Here is a 19,399-nt window from a genome sequence, read left to right on the forward strand (position 1 = left end):
GATGTGCGGGGTTTTCGCATATGCCATACACATCGCCTGGTTCCTTACGACAGTAAAGGCCATCAGCGCAAACCAGGTTTTGGCTACACACTATAGCCCAAATGAATGATGTTAATAATGTCAATACTTAGCACCTCTTTCCTTTATTTAGACTAATCTTTTACTTTGATGGAATGAGCGGGACTCCGGAACATCCGCAGCAAGAGCAAGAGCAAAAATCATGGGGAGGAGGATCACAAGAAGCTGAGTTTTCATGCTGCGTTTGTTTCGTTAATGCCAAAGACTGGTATATTTTATGAGGCTTTGAGTGTGGTGTGCTTTTTACTTTAATGTAATTGAAGCAAATGACAATGAACAAAAAGAGAAGGTAGAAATATGTTATCATTTCGCCTCAGCTTCCTTTTTATCTACAATGAATCTTTTCACGACTATTTTAAATTGAACCACATAAACATACAATCTTGATTTTTCTTATTTAAAGGTAACAGAGGTCATGTGTCCAACAGGAAGTAGCGTAAATCGAGTAGTTTGTCGAGCCATTGGTAAAATATTATATTGTTCTTGTTGTTGGCTAGACATGGTCTTCCTTGTTCTAAAAATAGCAATCGGGTCAATTTCGTATTCTTGTCAAGATCTATAAACCTGCAAAGGTCTGGTTTCTTACCTCTCGAATGCTTGAACATAGCCACTTGCCAACACATTTAGTAGTAAGAAATGCTTGACGTAAAACTTACTAATGCTTGCCTTCAAGTGAGCTTCGAAAGTAGCCCAATTGATTGGGTCAACCTAATTGATATTGTAGAGCAGTTAAAAGAGAGAAGCAAAGCATAATATCAGTTTAGTTTACAGTGCCTTCCTTTACCTGTTTCTGTAAAATTTGTAATATCTCATCTGACATTTCTATATCTTGTTTTTTTAATACTGTATACAAGAACATGTAATCAAAGATCAATTGAATGGCTCCATTTTCAGTTACTCGTTTTCTCTGGACAGCTCCTTCGACGTACTCAGCGTAGACATTTTTGACAGAATTCAGCAATAGCGTTTTCAATTTATCCAATATTGTCTGAAATTAAAAAAGAATGATTGGAAATCAGACCTCAGTTTGGATCAATAGGTTGGTCATTCATATGGCTGTGTTTACCTGGTCAAGGATAGTACTATTTATATGCTGTAATTCCTTACAAATACAGTAAAGATGTCGAACAATCGGGTTTGATGCATTCGTTGGTAGGCGAATATTTTCATCGACATCTAAAAATGATAAAACAAGGTTTTCTAATATGAGCTTTCTCATTAGTTATTTTTTTCCCCTTTAAATATACCATGTTACCTTCCCATATTTGTATAGCTGAACATTGATCATTCCACTTTGTTGATATGAGAGTCTGTTTCAATGCGGCCGTAAACTTCTCGGTCAAGAATGATAACCATGGGTCATGAGCTTTATGGAATATGCTCAATAAATGTTCTTGGATCTCAATAAACTTAGAATCTACAAAAGAATCAAAACATCAGACGCAAACTATACAACCCCCTCCCCCTCCTTGGCGATGCGTATCTTTACCTTGATTCAGATTACTGTGAAGCTTCAACATGGATGCTGTCTCCGGTAGAATAGTAGAAACAGTGATTGATCTTGGTAGTTCTTTTGATAAGATACCAATGTTCCTGGCAAATCTACCTAGGAAAATAATTACATAGTTCTCTATATAGTGAATAATTAAATAAAAAAGTTCAAATTGGCAGTTAGTTCAAAACCATACGATAAATATTTGTCATTTTTGCTTTATCGAGGAAAAAAAATAAATTCGGCGGGGAGCATTTACTAGACTTTTGATCCATCCAGCTTTCTGCACTAACTTGCTTCATCAGCACATTTAAACCCTCACAAAAGTCGAGTACAGAAGCGTAGCACCTGTCTTGAAAATATTCTTTGATGGCTTCTGCATCACTATAAGAAATAGATTAATAAGCCGTTATCTGCTTCTGCAAAATTCAAATTTACAAATTACGTGATGGACTGAAAATGATCGTTATCAACATTTGGTATATTCATATGTTCTTGTATATCTTTTCTGATTTGTTCTAACTTATCGTCAAAAGCCTTTTGCAATCTGCCTAATATGTTGGTTCTATCATAGACTGTTTCCGTTAATGCTGATTTGAAAGCTTGAATTTCTTTTGAGGAGGATAGATTGGGAAGACTGAATGCATTAAAATACTTTGTTGTGGTGGGATCAGGCCAAATGTTCACTGTAACAGAAAAGCCTTTTCTCAGTGTGTTTTCTTTAGAGTCTATGATTGCAGGCCACACGAGTGTGTGTGGTTGGTTCACGAGTTCTTCCAATTGTTCGTCAATAATCAATTTCGCCCTGTTATTGAAGATGGTCCGATAAAGGTTTTCCCAAACAGAATATGAAGTACCCAACAGTTGCTCAGTGTTATGTTGCCATTTATTGTTTTTCTTTCCTTTCACATTTTCGTCAGCATCTAGGAGTGCCCATACTTTGGACCGAATGCTCACTAGTTCAATCTGTGTTTTGACTGTAGATAATATTTTTGGAAACTCTTCCTCTAATAAGTGTTTAATCTCGCTTATCCATTTTTTTAATAATTCGCGTACATCTGCTACTTCCACAAACGGTCCAGGGTTGAACTGAGGTGTAAAATTTTGAATTGATTCAGGTAAGTAACGAACTAGCAAATGAACGTTGGAACTCGGTGAAAAGAGTCGCGTTACGGCAGGTTGGCTCGGTGTTTCATTGCCATGACTTAGTTTAGAGGGTATCAAAAAAGTCTTTTGAAAAGACATGACATAGGATTCGATGAGGGTGTTTTTGTGGTTGTTCTCTTTTGATACAAAAATTTCGTATATTGAGTTTATGGTACGTTTTATCGTTAGGGTGACCTCTCGGATTTGGTGAGTTATACAATTGTCTGTGTTGTTGTTATCCGGTTGATGATGAAGGAGATCTTTGATCACAGCTGTGCGCATTTCTAAAAGCTTTTCCGCGGATTGCTGATAAGTTATACCATCTAAAAGCATTAAACCGACTGCTATCTCGGCCATATGCTACAATAACATATCAATGTCGCATTTAGAAATTGTTTCCTTTCGAATTGAAACGCAACACTCCTTTTACCTCTGAACTTTGCTCGGGCACCCGAAGATAATGCGTTGCTCGCTGTATAATTTGTGATTCAAATAAACTGACAGCATCCCACTGCCGTTGGATAACTGGAAAAGCAATGTCTATATCAATTGATGATTTTTGTTTTTCACTTTCCAAATATGCATGAACTTCTTGGGCTAAGGTGTACAAGCGACTGGCATGTAAATATCGGTGATTTTCCAAAGCATGCCATATTTGTTCTGGTACATCAGCTAATGACTTTATTAGAGCTGCAATAACGTAAACGTATATTCTTTTTGAATCGATATGGACTTTATTTCGTCTTCCTCTATTAGTTGATTTCAAACTTAGTTTAGCGTTCGACTTGATAGCTTCTACATCGCAATCTGATCGCATCTTGTCGAGGTTTGATTGGACAGCTTCAGAATTCTTGCTCATTTCGATAATTGCATCAGCAGCTGAAATAAGCTCCTGATATTGCTCACTAAACATGGTCATATAGTCATTGGGGCTTAGACTACTCAACTGTTTCTTCACATAATACAATAGTTTTTGTTGAATTACCCAACCAACGTGCGTAGTTTTTGCTTCTGGGTCTCGATGGCATTTCTGTTAAAGATTGAGGTGTAAGCAAACTTAATGTTTGAAATGCACTTTGATATTCTACCTTATTTTCTGTTCAAATGCTCGAACGTCGGGTATACTGTAGTCTATTAAATAGGAATCAACATTGTCATCTACTTCAAGTACATTTTCTGTGGACATATTGCTGTAATCAATCGTATGCCTCCGAAAAGATTAGCATAATTTGGTGTATGAAACAAAGTAAGAGCAGGAAAGCAACTTTCAGATGCGGGAAATGAAAGCGCGGACTCCATCAGTAGTAAGCTCTTTTTCATCCCAAACGTGCTATACCCAGTAATAAAATGGCAATTGAGCTATCAAATTACTCAACGATGCGAAGCAAGTCTCGACACTTATCAATTCAATGTCATGTACACATCGCTTGAATAAATAACTTTTTTTTTATTACGTAAAGTCTTCTTAAACTGTCTTTCAAAGATCAAAGTACTGTCGTTGTTCATGAATTCGCACCATTTAACAATAGTAAAGACGAGAAAGCACTAAAACGTCTCTATTTAGGCAGTGTTCGGTAAAAAAAATTGTTAAGAGTAGTTTAGTCTATCTCGGTTTTATTCTATATTTCGTTTATTAATACTCTGGTAAAAAAGAAAATGCAACGTTATATGTACAGAAGTGGTGTATATCGTATAAATGTAGTATTTGGGTTGATAATTGAAGAACTCATATTACTGTCTACAGACTTCGACTGAAAAGAGATTGGGGCATTTCAAACGTCTACGTTCTTCATCCCAATCGAATTTCTTCGTATTAACTTTTTTATCCAAAGTTTCAATGACTGACATGACAGCTGGCGCATCTACTAAGGGAGAAAACTCTTTCGGCAGAGTTATTTTCAAATGCATTGATGGATAATCACTAGCATTATCTCGTTCGATAGCACTATCATCGAACTCATCATCCGAATCTGTGTCGCTGCTTGAGCTATTGCCACCACTACTGCTACTGTTACTTGAGACGGAGCTACTATCAGAGTCCTCGGCATAAACGATGGTAGTGAAAGAGAGTCCACTCTCAATCAAACCTACACCAGGATGTAGTGGAGATACAGCAAATACCAATTCCATTAATCTCCCCAAATATTTACAGACGGCAATACCACGACGGCCTACCATGGCTTGAATAGCATAGAAGATTGGGTCCGGAACAGCACCTCCTTGGCGATAAGCCAAGATAATGGAAAGGATGGCCCGTTCTCTATGACTAATACCAGGTACATTTGCCAAAGGGCCACTAGCCAATGGCATATGGAAAGCCACAAACGCACGAGTTTCTTTCGGGTAATGTGAGGTAAGGTTAGACAAATGAATAGCAGCAGGCAACAAACGGTATAATTGCAAAGGGTGTCTTGGATCCATAAAAAGAACAGGAAGTGCGTCAACAAGTATGTCATAAATAGCGTCAAATTCCTTTTGTGTGAGAGCAAAGCTTGATTGAGCTGCATAAGCTTTGACTCCTTCCAAGAAAGGATCTCTTCTCTTTTCTTCCGGCGATAAGAGTTGGTAACAGAACCCCTGGCGGACTCCGCCTTCGCTAAAATAGATACGCTTGATTTTAAATACCTCAAGAATGGCAGACATCAAAAAGCAAGAAGCAGGGATCATACTGGCACGACGCTTGGATATACGAAACACTTTCAAGCGCTTCATCAAATCATGGGGATCTTTATCTTTGTATCGTTGAGCTAACTTTTTCAATTCTTTGCCTGACATAGAATAACCGTTGATAATGGGTATTGGGTAAACATGTTGACGATTAGTAGTCCACTTTGGCATGTATCTGTCCTGGGCACTCACGGCCATGGATAAGTAGCCTAAAGCTCTGAAACCTCCTCCACTCATATAGACATTGTAACCATCTTTTGTCAATAAGCTGCTGGGAAGCTTTGTTTCATTATAGGCCTTCTTCACTTCGGCTACAACTTCTTTATATAATGCATGCCTCTGCTTCGATGATTGACATTCTTCCAGTCTCTTCTTTAAAGCCGCAGCACCATAAGGCATTGATACAGGATTAGATGAAACGCGAATGTTGCCGTCTGAACCCCTATTGTTGCTACTATTCTCTGCTATAGGAACTGATGTCATGACGTAGCTTACTTCAACGGATCCACCACCAAGGTCCATTGTTAAACCATTCACTTGATTGAAGGAACCTTTTTGAAGAACCGTAATTTTCATTAACTCAATACTAAGAATTGCGCAATTCCACCACAAAGTACGATATACTTACCAACAATACCAGACGCTGAAATCAATGCCTCTTCCTGTTTAGATAATAGTGTAACATTCCATCCCGTTGCTTCATAGATTCTATCAATAAATTCCTTGGAATTTTTGGCAATACGTGTTGCTTCCGTAGCAATGACACGGATATCATTTACGTCTACTTTAGCGTCCTGGCATAACCTCTTGAACCTCAAAAAGCTAGTGATAACTTCGTCAATAACTGCGGAAGGAATAATCCCATCGTCACCTTGTGCTAAAAGCAGACCGATAGGAGCTCGTTCTTCATAGGCTACGGGTAAGTGACGGGCAAGCGCACTGACGATACCAAATCGAATGCCATTCGATCCCATATCTACAACACCAAAAGGTGCTTTTATGTTCTGTTTATCCATATTTATTAGACTTGGTTTTGATCAAACAGCAGTGACGAAAGATAGGTAGAAAATTAGAAATGAATTGAATAATGTTAACAAAAAAATGGGAAAATAAAGGTTCAACAGATGTTTCAATCATGTAATCGCTTGAGTGCTGAGTTCGAACGAGCTTTATTTTTAAATGGCTTCGCTTATTCGCTGATTACTTCAATGAGACACTTTCAATTTTTAGTGGACGATCTTGGGATACACTTTGAAAAATTGTAGAAGAGAACAAGGTTAATTTTTAATGGGGAAAAACTTACAACACGCGTTATTGTAGACTTTTCTATCTCAAGTTATATCTTCATAAAATTCTAAGTGTCTAATCCACCCTAAATGAACCTCAACTGTAAGTGAGACGGGTTTGCTTAGTAACTTTTATGATTAATTGAAATTTTGACAAGCTGTTCATTTATATCCTCGAGTGTCATATTAAGAAGGTGTTCAAAATAGTGCAGTATATGTTCCTACTTTATTCAACTTGATCCTTACTCAATACACTCTGTTTCATTATGAACACCAGTAAAAGCAGAAGTGTGTAGAGGAATAAGAGTCTTTTAGCCCATTATCATTTTTCTAAATTCTTCTACTCATCGCATAATCTTATTGGTTGTTCAATTTATTTTTACTTCTGAACGCGAATGCCAGTAGATCAACAGTGGTTTCGGGATAACCATTTTCTTTTCTCCTAAATTTTAAAGAGTTTTACCGAAAAATACATTATGGATAATAAAATCAAAATACCATTGCTCCCTGATATAGCATCAATACAATTCATAAGACAAAGTAGTACTATGCTTGACTTGTAAAGTATTTTACAAAAAAAAACTTTCATTTTCACCTATTGGTTCAGCGATCAAAGACTGATGAGCATGTCATTAGGCCTACACGGACAGCAGCAACTGCCATTGCATACTATCATCGTTTCACAACATTTATGATGCAGAAAGAAAAAGTTATCAACCTAGATGGCATACCGAATGAAGAGGCTGCTTTGCTTCAAAACCCTGAAGTAATATAAGATCCACCCTGACCTTCTCAACAGATATAACTAACATCTTGCATACATATACACTTTTTTCTTTTGCTTTTTTAACACTAGTTACTGATCGCAACTTGTCTACAATTAGCTTGTAAAGCAACGGACGTTCCTCGGAAAGTGAGGGATATTGTCAATGTAGGATATAGGTACGAGCCCCTTTTTTGTTTTAATGTTTTGTCCGTTATTATTGAATTTCAGTTGGTCTATGGTAGGTACTATCATTCAACTGAACCAACACTAGACGTCGATGAGGTATAGAATGGTTGTTCATCTTAATCGGTCTTAACAAGAAAAGGGGATTTAACAGTTATATTTTGAATCTTTTGTTGTTAGACATACTTCAAAATGCGTTCATCTTTGGTCACCGGGGAACTGTTGCTTGTAAGAGGTTTGGGATTTGATCTGGAAGTAGAACTACCCTTTGCATATTGCTTGAATGTGCTAAGAGGATTAGCGTCCATGCGATATTTCGTATACAGTGAAAATAATCATAACAACTATAACGGAAATAGTAGTAGTAACAACAAGAGGCATTCGTCCAGGAGAACTCATCATGCCAATCAAAAGGAAGTATGGAGAAAGATGGAGAATGGTAAAGATGATACTTTTCTCAAGGCTCTAGATGAATTGAGAATAATGGTATTTATTGTTTGTTAGATATGGATCCTCGACTAAGTTGCATCGCTAGAGCAGCCTGGGCTTACATATGGGATAGTTTATGTTCGCCCAAAATATTCATTACACATTCAGTATCCTGCATTGGACTAGGGTGCTTATATCTTGCCTTACGAACGTCGAAGGTTGAAATGTACATGACAATGAATGAGTATGTAGATATGTGGGGTGCATCGGAAAATATATCTGTACAAGCAGTACAAGATGTTGTTACAGATTTATTGGAATTTTACCAGCACTATCCATTAAAGGAAGAATATGCAGTTTAAAATGATGAGTGTAAACATTTTGCTGTATGCTATTTTGTCTAATTACAGAACACCCATGTTCTCTAATTTATGACGTTCTAAAAGGAGAGAGAATATCTTCGTAAATAATCACAAAGTTCTTATTCAAGTCAACCTTGAATAAACCAAGACTTACGTGTTTGTCGAGCATCTGCATCCTCCGCTTCATTATCCTCGCCATCATTATAATCGTCTGCATTAAAGTCTCGAGGTACTTCCTGTGTTTGTACTGAAGGCGCAAATGGCATACTCCTCAAATTATCTATGATTTTAGCACTAATAAAATGTTTTAAGATCGATATTCAATAACATACAACGTTGCAATGAAAGCTATACTTACGTAACACTATCTAAATATTCCCGCGTATTATGGTTGACCATGTTATTGGAGGGCACGTCTAATTTATATTCTGGACCATAATATTCAAAGTAATTATTGTACGGTAGCTCCTGCTTTGTTAAATCCTCTCCTACAGCTAAACCTGTTTCAAATGTCCACGTTCTTGCTACATTACGAATGGTATAACCACCTCCTCCAACCATCATCATCGGTATATTGAAAGACTTTATGAATTCTACGCAGGCGGCATGACCACGCATAGAGAGATTAAAGCAACCCAAACGATCGCCAGATAAAGAGTCTCCACCACATTGCATAACGACTGCACCTGGCCTAAACCAATCCATAATATGCTGTATGACCGGTTGAAACACACTTTTATATGATTCATCTGTAATACCATCCCTCAGTGGTACATTGACTGCATATCTTTTCCCTTTGTCCAATCCAGTATCCTAATTAGAAAGAAATGGGAATGAATATATGCTGACTCACTGACTATCAATAATAAACGTACTTACTCTTATATCACCTGTACCCGGGAAGAATTCACCAAATTTATGGAACGAACATGTCATAACACGATCAGTTGTATAAAATGCTTCTTCAACACCGTCACCGTGATGAACATCGATATCAACATACAATACTCTTTGATGATACCTACCAAAGTAATTCGCTGTTTAATTCTGTAGAACTCTATATATACACATTTACTGATTTTACCGTAATAACTCTAAAATACCAAGCACAATATCATTGACGTAACAGAAACCTGATGCTTCTGTTTTTTTGGCATGATGAAGGCCTCCTGACCAATTGATAGCTATATCTGCCTCACCGTTCAGTAATTTATTCGCAGCTCCTAAGATTTTTTTCGATTACAATTGCGTTCAGTTTTTATGTTTTATTCACGATGCGCGCACAAAGAATCAACAGAATTTTTTTTTTCTTTTACTAACCAATAGAACCTCCTGCTGAAATGGAGCAAAACTCAAATAGGCCTTCAAATACAGGGCAATCTTCACCCACATTGACTGGCAGAGGGTTCAGCATGAGTTGACAAAAGCTGCTATGCAATCTATTCAACTTTCAGGACTTACATCTCGCAATACCCTGTTCCAAACCGCCATACTGCATCGCTAGTGACTCTAAATTATCGGGCGTCACTGTTTGTAAGAAATTGATGTATTCGTCCGAATGAAAGCGAGTCATTTGATAAGCTGTAGATCGTGTTGGTTTCTATGGTAGAATGTACAAGCAAAATTCGTATCAAGTCCCACTGTTTTTCGAAGATAATGTTAGCAAAATAGTGCTTACCACAATGTCCAGTTTCTTATATAAACCGTAGTTCACAACCATATTATGAACCATGTGCATCCGTTTAGGCTTCATATAGTGTCCTGTATTACGTTGAAATGTTATAATAAGACCTAACAATCTTAGCATGAGCATAAACTGCCATACCAGGTCCATAATTGAAGTTGCCAACATCGTCTATAGAGGAAGATGGCAAGGTTAACATGGCGTTTACGAGAAATGTCGTATTGCGAGAATCGAACATATAGTTGTAAGACATACGATCGTAGAAATAAGATACTCTTCTTTTTGCGCAATCAGCTAAGCTGTATGAGTTGGACATTATAGTTGTAATCTATCGAGATCTTTAATTTGTAGTGAAAGAAGAAATCGAGCTGTCCAAGCGGAGGGAAGATGCTTATTTTCTGATTCGTGTCCGAGGTAACATTTTAAGGTTCCGAAGACATTGTGTACCTTGTGCAGTAAAGCAAACTCCCGAATTGTGATTGATACATGTATGCACCTTCGTCTTTCCTACAATAGCGTCTTTTTAAATGTGGAAGAAGTTGACACTAATTTGTTTAGAATAAACTAGCTTTCAGGACACCATCAATTTATATATTAAGAACAATTCAAATAGATTGCTGAAGGAATCAAGCAGAGAGAAAGATTTATCTTTTATCCATTGTATTTTTTTAATTATAGTCATGCCTAGTCTCACAACCACATCTTTTTGCAGCATTCTCTTTTCCTCTCAATTTCATGTGCTTAATTTCTTTCTTGACGGATATCTGGCACTTTGAGCGTTTTAGGATTGTCATAATCACTTTTGTGTAGTTTCCCTTTGAGTGATTACAATTGCTTCTTCTTATTGGATTTCAAGAACACCACATCACGCGTTTTCTCGGTCTTACTGCTAATATGCTATAGTGCTTTTCGTGACTTCATCAATTAATATAAACGGTATAAAGTCGACATAGGCACATTAAAAGAGCAATTCAGTAGAAAATCAAAGTTTTATGATATGAAACACAATGCAACAATTTTTTTAATAATGTATAGTCAAAAGAGAAAAGGAAAGAGATGGTATCATAATAAAAGCCTAGTAATGAGGCGAAATTCTCACAGAGGAGCTTCGTGAACATTAAGTACAGTAGATCTAAACTATTTTTTGTCGTATTCTAGAACTGTACCAAATATATAATCCCATAATTTTGAGGTGATTCCGAATCCATTGTTGAAATCTTTGTAATGGTGTGCAACATGATAACGCTTCATTTCTTTGAAATACACTTCAATCACTTTGGCATGATGTAAATAATAGTGGATCATATCATAGCAGACATAGCCAAAGAATGCCCCTGCAACGAACGCGTAGGCGAATGCTGGATAAAACAAACTGTGCGCTAGTTTGAAGACTGGAATACTCAATAATGCTGTCAGAGCGGGTGGCATCACTAACCGTAATCTGTGGTATTATAAGGCATCAGAAATTACGTAAAAAAACACCCACTCAAATCTTTTTGACATTTTACCTATCCATGGGCATGTGATGATGAATTCCATGTAATGTGAAATGTAGTAGAAGTGCATATGGATGATCCGGTAGCAAATCATCTAAATGAAACAAAAACCTATGCAATGTGTATTCAAAGAGAGTCCAGAAAAGAATGCCCGCTAAAAATCCTGTTAGTGTTGTACTGATCGATGCAGCCATACACTGGTATAATGATGTATAAAGTTGGTAGCAGACAAAGGGCAGCCATACAATAGGCACGATGTACCATTGAGTTTTCGAAAGCATATCCATTGTAGGGTTGCTGAAATAAGGCACACAATAGGGAGTATAACGTGGTTTGTGTACTTGTTCTAAATAAAACGCCTTCGAATAACTTGCATTTACGAGCTGAGGGAACAAAGGTTTGTGAAGGTCTAAAAATTCTTTATCTCGGTTGCTTCCTAATTTCTCCACCGTTGCTGCTGTCTCAGGAAGGGTTGTTTCGTGTTTCTTCACTGACAGCTTTTCTACAGCCTCGTCAACTTTAACATATGACTGCGCAAGTTCACCCTTATAATGCTCCTCTAAAAGCTCATAGGCGGCACTTGAGTGGATGTGATAGCTGTTATCGTCCAAGATATTTGTCACATCGGTACCTGCGAATTGCAAAAGGAGCTCATCTCCACCAGGATGATCAACTAGAAAAGAGGTGATGTCGTAAATCTTTCCTTTTACAATTACCCAGCAGGATTTTCTATCATTGTTCGCTTCTACTTGCTGCCTAGTTATTTGCTGTGTCATGCTTTAGTGAACAAAATAGAAGAAGTAACAAACAATTGTGTGATATGGTAGATTTCTTTTTTTTTTTGATTTCTTTTTCAGGTAGGAAGCAATTTAAAATGTGGGGTTGTTTGTAAGAGCAACTTTTTATTGGTTTTCATTCAATTGCCGAAAGAAAGTTTGTTTTATGTACAGAAATGCTTGATTACATTATGTATAAGAGTATGGGTTCTATGAAGGTATTAGAAGTAGATTTAATAAAAAAGGTATTAAGCTGCGCCGTAAGTTGATTGGAAATAGCTGCATCATGTGGGATTTACAATTGACTAAATTTTTGCAAAGAAAACCGAAAAATCTGTTACTTTTTTGATCTCAGGGGTAATTTTTAAGTAAAACGGACTTACCATTTTTCTGCAACGCGTAAGCTAGGATAATAGATACTCCAAGTGAAATCAGAATTAAGCAAGCTACCTGGATTGATGCAAGTGGTACCTTCATAAGAGATTCCATAATTTTCATACTTGTCTGCAATAATTAACTAAAATCGATTTCACTGTTTAATATGTCATTGTGATATTATTTATCTTTTTCAAAAACTTACTGCATGAGGTAAAGGGTATAAGCTTAACGCATTATCAAAAGCCCACATGACAGGTTTTACTGATAAGGGAAGTGGACAAAGATGTCCTTGGTCTACAATTGTATGGACAAACTGAGAATTTTTGCGAAATTAGTATAAAAGCAGCAGTAAATAGAGAGTTTATCATCATCACTTTTGCAATGCTATCATACATGGTTAACAGGATCATTATCCGCTTCTAGGTTCGTTGACAGTAAAGTATTTCTCCACATTTTCTGCATCCAATCTTCTCGAAAAACCACAATATCTTGTGTACAATAACGTATCCGGCAAGGATTTGTCGTAAAATGTACTTTCCTTACTTTCTGTCTCATTCTAGGGACAAAACTCGGTAGGATTGGTGCTCTAGGTAAAACCGTACCAGCCCATGGATCCTTGGGTCCTGGAACAAACACCCAATTCGAGTGTGTAGCCAGCAAAGGATGTTCATTGATTAGATCTGCTAATGCTGAGAAATTATCTTTGTAATCATCAACATCTGTTCCTGTGAAGGCATTATCTTGACTGGTAAAATTGCCCATCATAATGAATGCTAAGGGAATTTGAGCAGCTGCATAACCTGCAAATATTTGCCGTAACGCGTCCATAACCTAAAATATTTTGGTGTAAATATACGAATAGTGATTATATGGTTACTTTCGTTCTTACCCTTGGCTGATCTAAATGTACGTCTGACATAATCACAAATGTAATTTCACCATGAGCTTTTTCTTCAAGTTTCAAAAGGTTCTATGTATGCATTGATTTAATCATAAGAAAAAAGATTTGAAGTGAATTCATCATTTTAAATACCTCATCCACAAGTGGTTTTGGTAAGCCCAAGAAATCCACATGTCCGAACATTACACTGAATAGAGAATTCGATAAGTTTTGCTTTCTCGTAATCAATGACTGTGGTTTTACAAACTCACTCTGAAATATCACGAGGTTCAGCCGGAGGCAAATGGATCTCTTGCACATGAAATCTATGGTCTTCGCCGTAAACACCTTCAACAATGACAAAGCAGCCATCCGTGAAGAGTCCGTAATCGTACGTCTATAATTCGAAAGATCTTTTAAATATTTCAATCACACACACTCTTCCTTTGTTTCTAAGTTACACATACAGCATTATTGAGCACTAATTCTATATTTGCGTCCTCGTCTTCAAGATAGATTTTGCCTTCTTCCAATTGTGTTAGCATTCCGAAGATTACAAAAGCTTTCTTATCACGACCGATCAATGATTTGATGGATGTCAACTGAGCAACATGCCGGTTCAAATTAGTTTTTGATGGAACAAACATTAATTAATTTTGGCCTTTCTTACTTTGACATAATTATCGTTGTCATCAATGTTCATTGTGGGTGGACAAAAGGTTTCATTCCTTAAGATTCTTTGTTTTATGAGCTTCAGTCTGTTTCGATACATTTCTCCTTTTTCAGTTGCACTACATATTGCCGCTGGTTGCACCTTCGATCTATGATAAGGACATATTGGGACATCGAAATGGCTGTTAGATAGATTGCATGACTGTGCAAAGGTGACTTTCATACTTGTAAAATGTATTTGAGTTCTCGTCAAAGACGTATCTCGGCATATCAAACGCCCCCACGACGTGAAAATGTTGAGCGACATCGATATTTTCTTTGGCGGCTTCGTCCTCCCCTTGAATACTCATACCCTCAAAAGAGTCACTGATCTCTTCTTGCGATTTTTGAAACGGTGTTAAAGTCTGTGCGATTGCAGCTGAGGTTGTCATAGTGGTGACTACCTCTTCAAGTTTTTTCTTAGATACAATGACAGAATCTTCATCTAATTCAGACAAGAAAAGAGTCGGATCAAAAGACGTTTCCATATTAAGGACGCTCTGAAGTTCTTTGAATGTTACCATTGGATCGCTTTATATAAGCTTTGATGATCTTCTGCATTGCCCCTTCTAAATCGTCCTCCCTCGATAATATACTTTCCAGATATTTGATAGCATCAGTGCTCAAATGCAGGCCATGTTTTTTCGTGAATATAGTAAAAATCTGTCTTTTTAGTTTAGACGGTGCCATTTGTAAACCTTTTACTATGATATTTATTATGTGCTGAGTGTATATATGCAAGTCAAAAAGTGTAAATCAGGCAGATTTAAAAATTTAAACGATAAAAATACAGAAAATCGAATTGGCGCGTTACGCGTTGGTTATCTCTATCTTATTCAGGCTCAGAATTTAACCTTTTGGAAGCGTACTTTTCGCCGAAGAGGACACTCATCTTGAAGAGATTATCTTCAGCTTGTCGCCTTGGCTGCTTTTCAGTACTATTGATAGAAGAACGCTGTATATTACTATAATTTGAGTTGTATATTGTATGCTGATATCCATTATCATCAGAAATGCTGGAAAATATTGACTCAATTTCGTCATTGTTCAAATAACTGTTGACCGAGGCTCGCTCCGTTATGTTTGAGAAGAAGCCAGAAGAGCAGTCTATTTCATGGAATAAATTGTCTCCGTCAAAAATGAGAGATTCGTCTATTAGTTCAGAATGACTGGACTTTTGTATGGTCTGAAAATCGCCTATGGAGGAACTGTCGTCGTTCAGCTTGAATTCAAAAGAGTTGGAGCCCGCTCGCGTTATTTTTGTGGGTAATATATTGGATAGAGAGGAAAAGGACGTAGAAGATCGCTTTGATTGATTCGAAATTAACTTGCGCTTCAACAAATCAGGGCTTTGCTTGATCATCGAGTATATGAATTCTATGATATACAAAGAGTATAGTTAGATTTGTGCTTATTGTATAGCTTTGATTTTTTAGCAAATGGTATTTTCCGGCCTTACGTCTCTGAATCGCATCCAACATTTCGGCCGCTGACCATACTTTATTTTTATATTCTAGTTTGGGTTGCTTGAAGGGGAAGTTGTACAGATTGTAAAATGTATTATTGTTTGGACCTTGAAGGCTAAGACAATGCTTAGCACTTGGAATACGGATATATAGAAAAACCCTATTTCTGGATGAACGTTTCTTCATACGTTTAAGTTCATCTATTTCTGCAGTAGATTTTTTTGCTGCAATTGTTTTTGTAATTAATTTCACAAGTTTCAGTGGTTTGCTCAAACTTTCGCTATAAGTATTTTGCAATGTTTGTTTGTCATTCTCCTTTTCGTTTTTATTGGGTGAGGTGAGTGTAGAAGTTGGAGATGAAGGGGTGGCTGCACCAGCAATTTGCTCCTCATTGCTTATAGGGAAGAAGTAGTCTTTAAGCGCTGAACCAAATGCAGTGCTGATTTGAATATTTAATGGAATTAAGTTGACCTCCAGATGCTGTATGATAGAAATTCCACCGACTGGTGGTAGTGAAATTAACGTTGCTGCTAACATCTTTTTCTGCCGACGCAATTTTGGCGTAAAAGATGGACTTCCATTGCGTTGCTCTTCCTGATACTTATCAAGAACATTTTTGAAGACTGCATTACCAGAGGTGTCCTGCAGTTGCATCGTGTCAATTTCAATTTTATACTTGCGTGTGCTGTTTTTCTCATCCAAAAAGGTAAATTGCGTATCTGATAAAGTCCATCTACAGAGGGGCGAGTTTCTTTTACCTCCCTCAGCCTCTATCATCGCCTCCCAGAGCAATTTGTTAGACGTGAATATATACCTAGTTGCATTCAGAACGCCTGTGGAATCCGCTTTGCATCGAAATATATGAAGAGAATTAATCGCTTCGATTGTTAAGCACAGCTTTTCCAAATTCTGCCTCAGTTGGACTCTGTTGTCATGAAATTCCTTATGTTCTAAAATACTTCTACTGCATAAATCTCGAACGAGACGCTCGTGTTTATTACGCTGTAACCTCGCTTTCGCTTGTAGTAGGCCAATCTGCTTTAACACATCAGCCATGTCGCTGCTTTCCACTGCTAAAAAAGTTTCTTGACGATCATTTTCCTTCGCTTTACTGCTAACAGTTGATGTCAGATCATCAGTGGAAGCGAGTAACAAATTTGTCAATATATAGTATACTACATGAGCTTGTGAAGAATTTAAAGTGAGTTTAAACTGAGGAAAATGAAGATGCGTAATATTTCCACAAGCTTCGAAAGGATCCATTTTATCTAATGTATGTTTAAGTTGCAGTTGATTGTGTCTGTCTATACGTATTGCTCCAGAAAACTGATCTGTTATACGTTCAAACCCCTCAAATGATGTGAGGTCGCGATAATACCAAAGCTGTTCATGCTGTAGCCATACATAATGTTCATAATCACTACTTCCACTGACTTTTTGTACAATATACAGCTGTGCATCATCCAGACTGATAATCGCTCTATCCATCACTTTGAGCATCTCACTTACACCTTGACAAGTGGATTGATTTTTCTCATGGATTGTAAAGCTTTTAATTCGAACTTGTTCATTAACAAGCAAAAGGGAATGGGTCGGACAATTACTACTTTGAAGCATCAGTTGAGGTGAAAATATTGTAAACAGATAGTTGCTGTTCATTGTATGATTAACAGGAAGTTGACTAAGGTGGTGCTCAGGAATAAGCATATCATTTGCTTCATTAATTTCCTTATCATGGAAATCTGTAATTGATTCGTTGACTTCATGTGTAACTTTAGTCTGCATTGATGGCAGTTCTTCTTCATTATAGGCTACAAAGTTCTCTTCGAGCTCTCTCAAGAGTTTTTCCAAAAGTATTTGAGCTGCATCTTCAGTTGTCGAACATTCCAGATTCATAGCACCTTCATTGCTGCTTGTTGGATTTTGATGCACAGAGTCTGAACCCTCAGACCTTTTCTCATTATATTTCATCTCAAGGGCGCTTTTGACAAGCCCTTCTAAGTATTTAAAGCAATGAGCCGTAAGGTTGTATTTTCGTGCAGTACGATATCTTTGAATTTGCCGGCAATCTCGAATAATATCCCTAATAGCGCTATTCCAAACAACACGAGGATGGTAAATATAGCAACGAGATTGAAACGGGCCCAGAAAAGATTCCCATTCTGTCACGTCACTTTTGCGTTGTTGAAAGCTTGTGGAATCAGAACTGTTGTGGTCTGCCTCGTACGTATCGTAGACATTGTACTCTTTTCGTAGGATTAGCTCCGCCATATATTCTTGTAGGATATATCGTTTGAATCGCAAGCGTTCGATTTTTCCTTTTAAACGACACAGCTTTGTAAAGGCAAAACGATTTATATCAGGTTTATCCTCGTATTCTAAACACGTATATTGTTAAGTATTTGACCACACTCTTTTTACATACCTCCTCGACGAACTGTTCGTTTTCTTGTTTAGATTTTATACTATCATTCAACACTTCCAAATTTTCTTCGCATATTTCAATTAAATCATCCAGTTTGTTTGCTTGCCGATTCAGAAGCTCTTTTTGATATTCATGCGGTTCTTTGGCTATTTATGTATTAGGTTGTTATACGTGAGTTTGATGGTCGAGATTTATACATTCCGCAGACGCCTTACCTTGACCCTTTCCAAAAATACAATCATGTGTATCCCGCAGATACATTTTGTTCTCAATTGTCTCTTCACTATCAATTTGTTTTAAGAGTGAAATCAGCGGTGAGAAGGCAAACGGGTGAATTTCAATTGCTGAAAGTGCTGGCTCAAATTGTTTCGGTAGCAGATCCACTGTAACAAAATCCTCTATGTCGACCCATTCAGAAGCGCTACAGGAAGACACGTTCTCGGGCAATGTGTTATTTTTAGCGACCCTTACTGCACGAACCTCCGCGTTCGTTATTTCTAGTTGAGCTTCGTGAAGGATTCTTGTTTGTTTCATTGTTGTTACGAATTTCTTGTTGGCAGCTACTGTAAGATTGGTAGTATTGTTCTTCTGCGATAAGTATGCCTTTTGATGTCCAACTAATTGTTTACGTAGATGTAGATCTGCGCTAAATTGTTCTAATCTTGCCTTTAGTCCTGCAATGCCTTCTTCATTTGAAAGTTTGTCCTTTGATTCAAAAAAAAAGTCTTGTTCAACGCAGAAATAACCAATGGTTAAAGGACATATAGCCACCTTATACTTGACGGTATCTAAGAATGCACCAAATGATTTCGCTTTTTTTTCTTCGCTTAGGTACAATTTCCCTTGACGGATTGGAATAGAAAAAGGGCTTCCGAACAGTTGACGCCATTGCTGGAAATGCTCAATGAAGCAAGGGCTCAAGTGCATAGTGTTGTTGGTACCATTATAACCGTCAGAAGCGGATATCGTAAAGATACTGAACGATAAATGAATTAAGTCTGATCTGAAACCTTTGAAAGCATCATATGTAGCCTATACATATCTCATATTCAAGATCAACAAAAACTCTACTCGAGGCTCCTTTTTGATAATAGTATATTTACCAGATCATAATTTTTCTGCACTGTTTGTAAGCTTTGATAGAGCACTTTGTAGTGCGGTATAAATTTCTGAG

General features: G+C 37.3%; 6 protein-coding genes across 6 annotated transcripts; 1 reads left to right on the plus strand and 5 right to left on the minus strand.

Annotated features, from left to right (window-relative positions):
- Window positions 1-1,244: 1,244 nt before the first annotated feature.
- Window positions 1,245-2,998, minus strand: BDF20DRAFT_810590 (uncharacterized protein; the record flags this gene model as incomplete). Its single annotated transcript, XM_053076606.1, has 4 exons — window positions 1,245-1,495; window positions 1,568-1,708; window positions 1,830-1,954; window positions 2,016-2,998. The coding sequence occupies 4 exons, from the start codon at window positions 2,996-2,998 to the stop codon at window positions 1,245-1,247; spliced, it is 1,500 nt and encodes a 499-aa protein (XP_052941207.1).
- Window positions 2,999-4,227: 1,229 nt separating this feature from the next.
- BDF20DRAFT_847428 (Ppx/GppA phosphatase family-domain-containing protein) lies at window positions 4,228-6,485 on the minus strand. Its single transcript, XM_053079801.1, has 2 exons — window positions 6,012-6,485; window positions 4,228-5,934 (listed from the first exon to the last, which is right to left on the minus strand). Exons 1-2 carry the CDS (start codon window positions 6,397-6,399, stop codon window positions 4,448-4,450), a joined length of 1,875 nt encoding a protein of 624 aa, XP_052941208.1. The 5' UTR covers window positions 6,400-6,485; the 3' UTR covers window positions 4,228-4,447.
- Window positions 6,486-7,810: 1,325 nt separating this feature from the next.
- On the plus strand, window positions 7,811-8,409 carry BDF20DRAFT_904329 (uncharacterized protein; the record flags this gene model as incomplete). The annotated part of the gene is made up of 2 exons (XM_053083016.1): window positions 7,811-8,057; window positions 8,123-8,409. The coding sequence occupies 2 exons, from the start codon at window positions 7,811-7,813 to the stop codon at window positions 8,407-8,409; spliced, it is 534 nt and encodes a 177-aa protein (XP_052941209.1).
- Window positions 8,410-8,451: 42 nt separating this feature from the next.
- On the minus strand, window positions 8,452-10,162 carry BDF20DRAFT_812923 (uncharacterized protein; the record flags this gene model as incomplete). The annotated part of the gene is made up of 8 exons (XM_053076840.1): window positions 8,452-8,486; window positions 8,564-8,703; window positions 8,768-9,222; window positions 9,289-9,430; window positions 9,494-9,632; window positions 9,730-9,804; window positions 9,871-10,009; window positions 10,088-10,162. 8 exons carry the CDS (start codon window positions 10,160-10,162, stop codon window positions 8,452-8,454), a joined length of 1,200 nt encoding a protein of 399 aa, XP_052941210.1.
- A 754-nt stretch (window positions 10,163-10,916) lies between these two features.
- Window positions 10,917-12,365, minus strand: BDF20DRAFT_921494 (uncharacterized protein; the record flags this gene model as incomplete). The annotated part of the gene is made up of 3 exons (XM_053084666.1): window positions 10,917-11,534; window positions 11,602-12,050; window positions 12,081-12,365. 3 exons carry the CDS (start codon window positions 12,363-12,365, stop codon window positions 11,231-11,233), a joined length of 1,038 nt encoding a protein of 345 aa, XP_052941211.1. The 3' UTR covers window positions 10,917-11,230.
- Window positions 12,366-12,744: 379 nt separating this feature from the next.
- BDF20DRAFT_813105 (DNA polymerase alpha/epsilon subunit B-domain-containing protein) lies at window positions 12,745-14,726 on the minus strand (the record flags this gene model as incomplete). Its single annotated transcript, XM_053076858.1, has 9 exons — window positions 12,745-12,882; window positions 12,946-13,056; window positions 13,137-13,574; window positions 13,633-13,713; window positions 13,777-13,831; window positions 13,896-14,020; window positions 14,091-14,225; window positions 14,294-14,444; window positions 14,521-14,726. 9 exons carry the CDS (start codon window positions 14,724-14,726, stop codon window positions 12,745-12,747), a joined length of 1,440 nt encoding a protein of 479 aa, XP_052941212.1.
- Between the last annotated feature and the right edge of the window lie 4,673 nt (window positions 14,727-19,399).

Source organism: Mycotypha africana, assembly GCF_025528875.1.
Source record: "Mycotypha africana strain NRRL 2978 chromosome Unknown BDF20scaffold_1, whole genome shotgun sequence".
NCBI classification, from domain to species: Eukaryota; Fungi; Mucoromycota; class Mucoromycetes; order Mucorales; family Mycotyphaceae; genus Mycotypha; species Mycotypha africana.